The 12,251-nt window shown below is 37.6% G+C and overlaps 1 protein-coding gene across 4 annotated transcripts in view; it reads left to right on the forward strand.

The window, feature by feature from the left end:
- The window catches only part of LOC103768531 (plasma membrane calcium-transporting ATPase 2), a 170,999-nt gene that overhangs the window by 45,654 nt on the left and 113,094 nt on the right, over positions 1 to 12,251 (forward strand). For all 4 annotated transcript variants that reach the window (XM_008935672.1, XM_008935674.1, XM_008935675.1 and 1 more), the window contains exon 2: positions 6,753 to 6,950. In XM_008935672.1, the coding sequence (XP_008933920.1) occupies positions 6,753 to 6,950 (198 nt within the window). The remainder of the gene's footprint in view (positions 1 to 6,752; positions 6,951 to 12,251) is intronic.

Raw genomic sequence — 12,251 nt, forward strand, 5'->3', positions numbered from 1 at the left:
TTTAGGTAAGAAAAATATTAGTTATCTGTTATGATGCATACCTTGCCTTTAGTATCTGATGTCTTGTCTGTTGCCGTGATATTGGCTCATGCTTATATGCTGCACGTAAGTCCAGTCATTAGATTAACATGAAGTCGTAGCATGTCTTTCAGATTTCAGAGTGGGCTTCTATGAGACTACGTTACAGTCACTACCAGGAACCTTTCCCCTTTCTCCTGTTATTAGTCCTCTTGTGTGAATTATTTGTTCCTAGTTAATAGCTTCTTTTCAGAGCAATTTTACTTTAAAAAGAAATTAGAAGAAGGCAGAAGAAATAAACCCCAAATGACTAGATGGGGAAATGAATGAAACATGTCATGGAGCATCCAGTCCTTCTTGGCTGTAAGAAATCCTGCATGGTATCTTGGAGCTGAGTGTAGATCAGGAGTCCCAGGAGATGTGAATTTACTCCCCTGAACTGCCACCAAACTGTCTGAGGCAAGAACTTCAGCATTTTGCTGCCTCTTAAAATTGAGATAAGGTTGCTGATGCATTTCTGTAAGCCAGAAGGAGATAGAGAGGTAGAAACTGCTCGTAAAAATGTAAGTTGTTATGTATCTGTTCCTAACAGTTACGTTAGATGCATCAGTCTGTAAGAAAGAATGTTAAACTCTTGGGTTAGTGTAAAAAATGGATTTAGAGATGTATTCTGTGTTTTGTGACTTAAGAGTGTCTTGATTGCACAATGGTAGCACCAGCAGCATAAAGCGTACAGGACATGCACTAGATAATGCTAAAGGCTTTTAATTTGGGGGCAAATTTCTTAAAATTTATGTAAACAAATGTAAGCAAGTGACATTAATGGAAAGAGGTAATGAGATTCATTACACATTACAGACAGCTTTGTTGTTCCAAGATTAGAAGGAAATTATTCTTCGTTGAGGTTCATTCACTGGTGAAATTCAGATTCAGCTTGCCAAAAATAGTAAGTGCTCTCATTAAATATTGCCTGACTGATGGCCTGGATTCTTTCAACTGATTTTATTTTAACATGACCTAAACAGAATTTCAATGTACTGCATCACAAATGTTTTCAAGGAGCATACATGATAAAACTGGGAGGTCCCAGAGGCACCCATTCTAGCTGTGAATATTTTCACTTTGTGTTCACACCTTTTGTATATGTTTTGGTTTGAAAACAATCATCTTGCATCAGTAAAGCAGGTAGTTTAATGCAACATATATTTTTGTGGCAAACCTGGTACCCAAGCAGGTATTTTACTTAGATACCCTTTAAACAAATGTCATGAAGAATACATGATTCAATGAATTCTGCTGTTGGATTACATCATAGTGAGCTTGATGACATCATTATACATAAGGGACAAAATGGATCTTCATTAGCTCTTGATCAAAAGCATAACTGTCATCATAGTTTATTGTGTGTGTCTCCTTGCCTTCCCCGATTTCTTAGCTAGGGATGGTTTCCAAAGTCAGATCTCAAGGTAAATCTGTTGGTTACTCAGCTGTTCATTTGAATTGAAAATTTGACTTTTTCAGCTCTTTCAGTCACTACATAGATCATACTTCTTAGATTGAAGTGGAAGCACAAAAGACCTGCTGTAACTTCTAGCTTTTCCAAGAGAGAAAAGCAAAATTGCACACACAAATTCACTTCTAAAGCCAGAGAGTGTAAAATCCCGCTAAAAATGTTGAATGAAATTGTGAGTTTGAATTTTCTCTTACATCAGTAACTGGGCTGATGTTGCTAGTTCACATTATGAAGTTCTGAGAATCTGTGCAAGAGCTATAGAAGGTGGTGGGCCTGGGCAAGTTATGCTAAAGCGTTATGTAGCAGTAGTAATGGCAGCAATCGTTTCATAGTTCCATGAGAAATGGAATTGGTGTAAGAAGGCAAAGAAAATGAAATAATTGTCAAGGTGATACTTTGTGGTGTTCTAGTTTCTGTGAAGACCTAGGTAATGTGAAGCTAGGAATGCTCAGAAAAGAGTTTGAGATTGGCGTTATCAGAGCTTATGAGATAAAAGTATTCCTTCTCATAGGAAGAATTAACGAGTGTCATTTCTAATTATCATTAGAATTCACTAACCAAAATACCTGATTTACTTCCATGGGTTAATGTCAACAGCAGTTCTGCAGCACTCTAACCCTTTACTTTCCTTGCTGAACATTTTGTGTTGTTGTTTTTTTTTTTCCTTTGGAAGTTATATATTCTTTGATTTTTAAATTACATTGTTTTCATGCTTTGCTGTTTAACATGTTCATCTGCTTCTCTGGGTGCGTCAGTGTACAGATGTAAGTTAGTAATGAATGGTTTATTTGCACAAATAATGCAAATGTAAATTCTCCATTCTTCATCTCATAATTTAAGCAGATGTGAAATATTCTCTTAAGTTTTATTTTTTTTTTAATTATTGCTTTAGCAGTGATGTGCTTTTGCTATTTTTGCAGCATCAAACCCATTCTTTATCATGCTTCATTTGGTTGCAGTGGAGATGACTGTCAGAGAAATAAAATCTTCCAGGAAGAATTAATTGAAATGATGGTTTTATATTCAGCATGCAGTAACTGACAGATGTAGATAAGGGACAGATAAAATTCATTAAGTGGCATTTCTGATTTTTCAAATCTTTTTCTTCCTCCAAAAAAGCAACAATGCCACAGGAAATCAGAAATGCATCGAGTATGCTGCACAACATTGTAGAAAGCATTTTCTGTGCAATCATTTTCATTCTCCCACAGATTTCTAATACATTTTGGGGAAGATTTTTGGAAACTTAAACCTTAAGAAATTATTCAGGTGCTGTGGAAGCATCAGTAATAAATTTTCACAATATTTCCTAAACTTGGATATAATTGTACATAAATTGAACCCAAATCTGCATAATCATTCTAAAACACTTGGGTCAAGTAGAGAAGTATTGCAAAGCTTCAACATAGAAAAGCACTTTAAAAAATTAAAATATTGATGCTTGTGTGGACAAATGAGCGTGAAACCAGTCAGGCTGTAGATTATGGTCATACTGAATGTAAGACATGCTGACATAGGAAGTCTAGAGTCATACTGAACTGGTATTTCCATTCCTTTTTTTTCAGTCCCCACTAGTTCTTTTTGACATCCTTGGGTGGTTTGTATCTCCGTATAGAAATGAGTTTTCAAATTACTTTCATTTGCAGTGCTCTGTCATTGTTGTCACAGGACTTAATGCTTAAGAGACAAGAAATAAGAAAAAAGGAATTTTCACAACAGTAATGAAGTCAGTTTGTGTAATGTGAAAAAATACATAAATTTAAAAAAAAAATGTAGCAGCAGGAAGGCTGTCTCCTGGTTCAAAGTCCTGGGGAGGACAGATGTCCACTTGCAGGGTCTTGCTGTGTTAATTGATGGTTTTGCCATCTGCACTGCCTGGGAAGCAGCATCCCGCAGATCTGCCAGTGCCGGTGTGCATGGCCTCTGAGCCTCTTCAGGCAGCCAAGCTGGGCTTCCTCAGAACACCTTTAGGGCTGTTGAATGTTGCTGCTAAAGCAGACGTTTTAAAAAAGATAAGGAGTGTTCCCCCTTATATCTTCTGCTGATAGTATGGAGAACTTGTGGAAGCTTTTGCTAAATAAACATCTTGCATTGCCTCAGATTCTCAATCACGTTTCCCTGAGCTGTATCTCTTTATATAACTTGGGCATCAATATGTATTTTATTGTCCCTTTCTGTCCTGAGCTCTACAGTAAGGCTTGGGACTGCTATGATGTGATTTCATCAGTTGGTCTGTAAATTTCTTCATTCTCTCCTTTCCTTTCTCTCTCTAAATATAGGAGTTTATTAGTTTTGCTGAATGGATTTTTTTGAGTGATGGCCAGATCTCAGGAGAAGCAAAACCTTTTGATTTAAGCTGAACATTAAATTTCCTTTACCAGTATTTCTGAATGATTTACAAGGAAGTACATATTCCTCTTTAATTGGGAAATTGTCTTATTTTTAAGATGCGATTGACCTGGTGAGTAATTTCACCAAGACATAGACTTGCAGAAAGGAAAATCACACACATGTTTTACCCTTGTCTCTTCATGGGTCTTAAGGAAAATAATTTATATTATGCAAAATGAAAGAGTGCAATGAAATTCCTCTCTAAATTCCAGTGTAGTTTACTTAGCCTGTAGCCTGGAAGATAATGGTGACCATAGATGCTTTAAACTCTGTCTAGTCTTCAACCTTATGGTGTATAAATTTCTGTGATGTCTAAATGAACGATTTTTGTTTTAGAGAAAAAGCAGGTCTATGAGTTACCAGGATCTGTCTTTTGCTTTGGAGACTTCTCAGTGTGTACATGTGTTTGTATGTGCATTATGAGCATAGGACAGAACATGTATATACATTTTATGACCTCCTAACAGTAACTTGTACAGCATAATTTCAAAGTTGTGAATTCATCATGTCTAGGTAAATATTAAGGTTTTTGAAAACCACTGCAGCTCTCTCCTGTACTATTTCAGCCATGCCTTTCATGCTGTTGAGCGCCCAGTCACCGATTCACCCACTGGAGCTGGCCCACCTCTGTGCACATATGGTCTGTGTTGGAAAGTAGGCATTTTTCAAGTGTCTCGTCCTTCTGTTTTCCAGTGTGCTTTTGATTTTTTTCTGTTTCATAGGTTTTATAATGCTGTTCACAGGTGCACTACATGGAGATTTCTGCCGGAAATCCCTACCACTGTCAGTGCTGTCCATATAGTTTCACCTTCATGTATGAGGTCACCGCTGTATTTGGAGTAGGCTGTTTTTTGGGGGCCTAGTGCAAAATGTGCATGCCAGTTTCAGTGAAAATCCTGCCTGGTATTGAAGGGCTTTGAAGCCCTCTGAAAGCTAATCACACTGCTTTTGTGTCATCTCTTGCTAAAGGCCTTACGTCAGGTCCCATCAGTGATGAGCGGGCCCCCCCACCCCATCACTCTCGTGTGTTGTCCTAAATTCTGTGATCTGCATTTGTTCACAGCAGGGCAGCTACCCAAAAGGCTGATGGCCTGTAATTGGTATTTCATAGGAGAAAGCATTTAGCTAACATCAGAAGCTCCTAGAGGAGCGGAGAGGTTTGCCATGCTATTGTTTGGATCTTGGAGAATAATGTAGACACACTTCAAAATAGCTGGAACCTGCCTGCTACAGTGTCACTAAGCCCTAGGTACTGAAAATTAAATGAAGTGAGGTAATAATAACTACAGCATGCCTTTATCTGGGAGAGGAGGATAGTGTTTCGTGGAAGCTGAGGGTGAAATGAAAGTTTGATGAGTTAACCAAGAGCCAGAAGCTACACAACAGCTGTAATTATACACCTGAAGTGAAAAGTGAGTCAACATCTTTGCCTGTGATGAAGGCAAGGTAGGATGGAGACGTTCAGAGAAGCATCACTTTCATGGTGAGGAGAGCACGCTCAGGCCTGGTGCTTCCATCGAGGAGGTGACCTAGTGGCACATGCATGCTGCTGAATGAGCAAGACCTAAAACTTAGTACTGATGGCACATTAGGATCCTCATGTGTTTTGCTTGCCACCTTGAAGGCCCCGTTAATAGGGCTTTCCAATCTTGTGCCACCCCAGAGGTGCTGCTGTGCCTTGGGGGAGGCAGAGACTTCCCAAAACTGCCTGAGGAGAGGAGTCCTCACAGCATGGGATCCATCCCTTCCTCTCGCTCTCTTGCAGGCACCTTTGGATTCCTCCAAGGTCAACTCTAAATTCTAGGTTTTTTTCATTGTGTCACGTTAGGATGAATAAGTGTGAAGAAAATTATGTTGCTGATCACATTCAAACCTACAGTTTTGTAAATGTTCCAACTGATATCAAGTAGTATTTGGCAGATGTATGTCGCCACTTACGTTACTGCAGATCTTTATGCTGGAGAGCAGTCTATGAACATAATTATTCTACCCTAACACTTGCAAGTCTTTTTTTTTTTTTTCCCTATTTTTTTTCCCCCCCAAGAGGTGCTAGATGAGCATATATTAATGTAATTGAAAAATAGGAAAAAAAGCACTTATGTGGGTTGTTCAGCACTGCCATCCATTCTTACACCGTATCTTCAATGTGAAATGTTCTGGAGTTGAAGTATCTTACAAAATACATGCATTTTACTATCAGTTTAAAGAACTATATCCTTTCCTATTTTTTTTTTTTTTTTTTTTTTTTTTTATATAACCTGTCCCTTTGGCTGTGTCTTTCCACTTAACAAAAATTTGTTGCAGTTCATTCCAGTGATGGTGTGGCAGTACATGTGCAGCAAGAGAGGCTGCTTTGAAGTAGGACAAGACATGCTAGATCAATTTATACATTGAGGTCATCAGCCTGAGGTCCTAACAAAGATCTATGTGCTTCTTCTGATGATATCACCAAAACGACCCACATCTATTCCAGCTTTAGCCCAAATATAATTTATTTGTGCTTTATATTTTCAGATGTTGTGGCTTACATATATGTATCTATATACATAGGTCTTATTGAAGTAAAACTGTTAGTTCAAAGACTTGTTTTTGTGATTAAAACTGGAAGGAATTAGTACTAAATAGAGTCATAAGGATTCTGTTAAAAGCATAAGGACAAATAATATTGCAAAAGCAAAATTTAAGTGGAATATCTACAAATTTGTTAATATGCCATAGGTGCTACAGCTCGTAGTTGTTCTTGGAGAAGTAATTTGTAGGAATGCAGATGTAAGTTGAGATTTTCTATTTAACTGCAATTTTAATTGATTTCATTTTATTTTATTTACAGGATTAGCTGGCACTGCTGCAGACCTAGAAAAAAGAAAGCTTATTTTTGGAAAAAATTTTATACCTCCAAAGAAGCCAAAAACATTCATACAGCTAGTCTGGGAAGCGTTGCAGGATGTGACTCTTATAATCTTGGAAATTGCAGCCATCATATCTTTGGGGCTTTCGTTTTATCAGCCACCTGGAGAAGGGAATGAAGGTAAAAACTCTTTGTAGAAGTCATTTATATAAGTTTAAGTAAAATCAGTTCTGTTCCTCAAATGAATTCCATCCCTACTCTCTAGAAAGTCACTAACAGGAAATTTCCATGTGTTTTTTTTTTCCCTAGCAGAGTTACATCTGGTACTGACATATTTCTTGTATGCTTGACATTTCTTAATGCAAATAGCTGTACCTTGTGACATGTGCTTAACGAGTTAGAGAAAAATCGTAATATTCTTATGAAACGGTAGTATTTTTGTTTCTGTTTTCACCTTTAAGCTTGTTTGTTGCTTGTTTGTTTATCTTAGATGACTGCTTACCACATAATAGAGGAGAAATATGTCATTGCTTATATAACTGATATAACCTATCTACATGAACACGGACAAGTCTTCAGCTAGTTTATACCAGCTGAAGACTTAGTGAAATTCACTCATTTTAGTATTTTTAGTGATATAGCTAAGGCTGATGAGCCTGGCACAAAAGGGAGTATTAGAGGCTAAGTCATGTTGCTTATAAACTACATGCTGCAGAGTCCTTATGTGAAGTCTAAAGCAAGTTTTAACATTCTGCTTGGCCCCCCACCCTCCTTTCTTTCTTTTTTTTTTCCCCTCCCCACTTTGGAAAGTACTTCTGAATTCACGTGCCTAAAATATTCGTTCTTCCACATAAATACAAGATTTCCATTTCTGGCAACTGATCCAGATTTATTTCCCCCCCCCCCAACCCTGCTCTCTCATAGACTTATAAAGCTGGATAAAACATGCAGTGTGAAATGACGTGAATTGGCAAACGTATGAAGAATGTCTTCCTCTAAATATAGCCTTGAAATGCTTTTAACATTCGCTTCAGTTTGCTTTGGCTACTTTCCTTGAAGACCCTTCCTCCTTCCTTTTCCATTCAGAAGCAGGATAAGCACGTAGCTATGCAGAGCTCTTTTATCATATTTGTGCTTCTTTAATCCTGTATATATAATCAGGACTCTTTTGTTGCTTTCTCACTGAATTTTGGATACACGACTTGATTCAGCAGGTGTCTGATTTAGACATGGAAAGATAATGGATAATTTTAAGATAATTTTAACTGAAGAAAAACTTATTCATTGTTATTACCTTATATAATTGACATAGTAGAATACGTTGGGGACATTGTTAACCATGAATGACACTTTGCAAAATTAGAATGTAGTTCTGCAGCCTTTTTTCTTGGGTATAAATATACAGACTACCCTCTTCTTCTTTAAATTGTTTGATGGGAACTGAATTTTGAAAATAGGGTTGTTACAGTTTTTAGGAAGAGGGGCGATATGTAATCAGATGACTATTTTTAATTTTTTTTTTAATTATTATTATTCTTATTTGGATACTACATTTAAAATGTTTCTTTTCCCCTGGGGAGGTGTGATACATCTGAGATTCTGAGATAGTCTGAAAAGCTCAGCAGCACAGCCTGGGGAAAAGTGTTTGTGTTTTCCCACAGCACAGCATTTTATTCAATGGTCACTGTTTTTCTGTATTTTTAAAATGGTTTTCCTGGAAGGTTTTGCCATGTTTTACACAGAGAGAATAGATCAAGTTAGTGAAGATCTTTTAATTCAATTTTTTGAGCATGTTGTAAAGATCCTTATTTTTTTTTTTTAACATCTTTCTTTGAGCAGTTGTATAAATGTGGGAGATGCTCTTTCATTGTAAAATTAGTCTGCTATACACTGCTGCCAAGGATGCCTATAGTTAATTAGCAGATGTCCTTTTTAAAGAGTCCTAAACATTAAAAAACTGATTTCTGAAGCTCGATTTTGCCCTTGGTGAAGTGAGATGTAGACATTATTTCAAATGGATTTGATATGTTTGTATAACCTTTGGTAACCAGTTATAAAATAAAATTATATGTAGGCTAATGTTGAGTAAAATTCAAATGAACTTTTAATGAAGAAACAAAATATGGTGGTTAGTCTACACTTAAGCAAGTTTATTGAATGATTTAAACTGTTTCTTGAATTGAATGTGAACCTGGATTCAGATCAAACATGGGCCTCTCTGAGGAGACTGTAGCTCTCAGAAAGGACAGTAACTCATACACTTTCTGTCTTGTGACGTATCTGCTTACCTCTCTAAATCTGTTTATTGTACATTGCTTTGGATTGCTCCATCTGTGCATTGCTGTAGTAATGGAGAATATGGGAAAAAATATCATATCACATAGGATGTACTATCAAGCAGTCTGCCTTGTTTCCTTGAGGTGAGAGGGTAACATTTCCTATGAGATGTAACAAGGAATCCTTACACAGAGACTGGGATAAGTGATAAATCCGCCTTTGGGAAGCTTGAAAACCTGTATTTTTCTTTTCTGACCCTTCCCAGAATGAAAATTATCCATTGAAATGCACATTTATTTGTAAGTTTTATGTTTTTTCTTGACAAGCATATATTGTCTTCTGAAAACACAGCCCAATGTTAGGAAGGGGAAGAGGAATTTCTTGCTAACTCTCTATTTTTGAACTTGCCTGACTCCTCCACAGCCTATTTAAAAGTTTCTCAGTCAGTTCCTGAATGAACTTAGAGGTTATGTTGTCCAGCCCCTGATGCCCTTGTGGGGAGCAAGTGAGAGGCAGTGCCAGTCCCTGATGCTCAGATCTCCTCTAGATCTCTCCATGGAAACTCTGTGGAGGGTCTGCTCTTTCTAGATGGTGCGTTCTTAACTGGTTGTTTGGGTTTTGTTTGTTTCCCTTTTTTTTGTTCTTTTTTCCTGTCACTAAAAGTTGTTGGTATTTGATTTTCTGTTTGATAACAATGTGAAATATATAAAGCCTGTGACAATCAAATTTGTCTAGAGCTCCAGAAACTGTCTGCTTTGTGTAACAGTACACTCCTTTTTGGTGCATGGTGGTTTTACAGGATGCAACACAGCCTCCTCTTTTGAATTCTGTTTTTTCTTCTGTTTTTCAAAATGAAATGCATTTTCATTTTGAAAATGAGTCAAAAAGGGCTGTTCTTCCCACACTGATTATCTGAACTCATCAACTTACTATCATCCACATGGACCTATCTGAGTCTCAAACCCATTGCAAACATAAATTCAATACTGTTGCAGCATGGAAGATTGAAATAGAAAGAAAAAAGGTGAAACCCTTATGAGCAGGCAGGTGTGAGACACTGTTGGTGAGTGGGATGGGAGGGGGAATGATCAAGAGCAGTCACCTTCCACACAGGTTCACAGCGTACATAGCGACACTGTATTTTTCTTACCACAGTGAGGTTTGTACAACAACTTGGCCTCACTTTGCATGGGATGCTTGTGCTGATTCTTTGGCAAGAAGAATTCCAGCTAAAAGAATTCCCTTCAGAGCTGCAGGTGCCTGTGATCGCCTTTGAGCTTTTTCAGTGTCTTTGAGGTTTATGACTAGGAAAGGACGGTGAACGGAGCACGAGCCTTTCTGTTGGAGACACAACTAGGTGAAAGTGGATATTTCTACAGAACTAACTCTGTCCATGGCAGAAGCATTAGCATTAGCCAAATGATTTTTTTTGGCCTTTGCTCAGAAGGACCTTGTTCTGTCTTCAGGAGCAATTTGAATGAGAAACCTGGCCACGGAGTTGTTGCTGATGCCATAAAAAATGCTGTCTCTGAAATATCAAAGAAGGGTTTGGGCAGGCTGGAGTCTACAATGAGAGCTGGATATCTTTTATTTTCTGTCATTGTCAGATACACACAGAGACCTGAATAAGTGATGATAGTGGTGTGGTGCAAGTTCCTTGGCAGCCACCAGAGGTGGGTGGAAAAGCATCTATAAAAGGCAGTGGGAAGCAAGGCTGTGATTTGGTTTAATGTCTTCCGTCTTCACTGGGAGTGGAGCCTCGTGGCTGTTACCCAAGCGTGAGGAGTGGTGGTGCTGTGCTGAACACACCACGTTCAGTGTGGCAGGGCTGTGTTAGGCTCCCATACCATGTACCCTGGGCAGTGGGAGCTAAAAATTTCCCTCATGCCAGACATTCTGATATTCAGCATTAAAAAAAACTCAAAACCCAAAAAACAACACACCTAACTTCACTTGGAAGCTCAAATAAGAAAGGGATAATATAACTAAAATCTGAGAGATCATTTAGAACTGGCCAATTGTTTTCTTTCAGTGTTTCTGATTGAGACAATATTGTCTTGCAGTATTTCATTTGCTGATTGCCTAGGACTGACTTGAAAAGTTTATGACTATCTGAGACTAATAGCCTTTCTTTGTAGGAAGGAGGGATAATAACATGAAAATAAGAGACTCTAAGAGACAGGGTGAGGGAAACATCACCTTGCATATATTTTTAATCAAGCATCTGTATACACTGCATTTATTTCTAATATATTTATATCTGCCTTTCACATAACCTAAATGTATATCTACCAGTACCCTTACTAGTTAATATTATAAGTTGAGGTCATCTTTATTTTTAGAATTTAAACCCTTCCTTTTGTACTCTTGAAACCTACTTTAATTTTTGCAGCAGTTACAGAACTAGCATTTAACTGTTTTCTGCAGTTCAAATGCCAAATATTTTTCTCTGGAGGCTTTTGAAGGAAGAAAGCATGATAAAATCCACACATCCAAAAAATATCAGAGTTCAGAAATTGCTTCAGGAATCTTGTCTAAGGTATAATTTAATGTATGTATGCTAGCACGTTTTGTTGTATGAGACAGTTTTAAGCTCAAAAGTTCATTTTCCTTGTGTATTTCTAGATTGGCTCTTATTTCCCATTTAAAGCTTGAATGTTGATACATTGCTTAATTTAAGTCCTTTAACTCTGGCATAATTACATTTCCAAACACCTCTAACAGAGTTTGGAGACAAGTGAGTACATGATTATCTCCCGAGTTGCATTCAGTTTACACTGAATTGGAAACAGTTGACATTTCTGTGGTTTTGAAGTATCAGTAGTGACATTCCTCAACCAATCTTAACTGAAAGAAGTTGTAATCTGTTCTTCACAGTACATGAAGGTTTTTTTCTACTACAGTTTTTGATTTAAGATATGGGTGAATCTTGGAAACCACGATCTCCTGCAATCACCAGATCTTATCTACAGGAATTACTAGATAAGAGTGGCGTTTTCCTTTGTTGCTTCTCCAGAAGCCACTTCAGTTCTGGCATTTTCATATTTCTTAGCAAGAGTGAAAGTTTCAAGAATTTTGTTCTCAGAAGCTCTGCTAGAGTTGTTTTTATACTCTGCTTTGTATTCCCTTTTACCATCTGACAGGCCATTAGGAGCAATTGAGAACTTCTGCATAAATTATTGTCAGCCCTGTGGCAATTACTGC

Source organism: Merops nubicus, unplaced genomic scaffold, assembly GCF_000691845.1.
Source record: "Merops nubicus isolate BGI_N331 unplaced genomic scaffold, ASM69184v1 scaffold19642, whole genome shotgun sequence".
Classification (NCBI taxonomy): domain Eukaryota; kingdom Metazoa; phylum Chordata; class Aves; order Coraciiformes; family Meropidae; genus Merops; species Merops nubicus.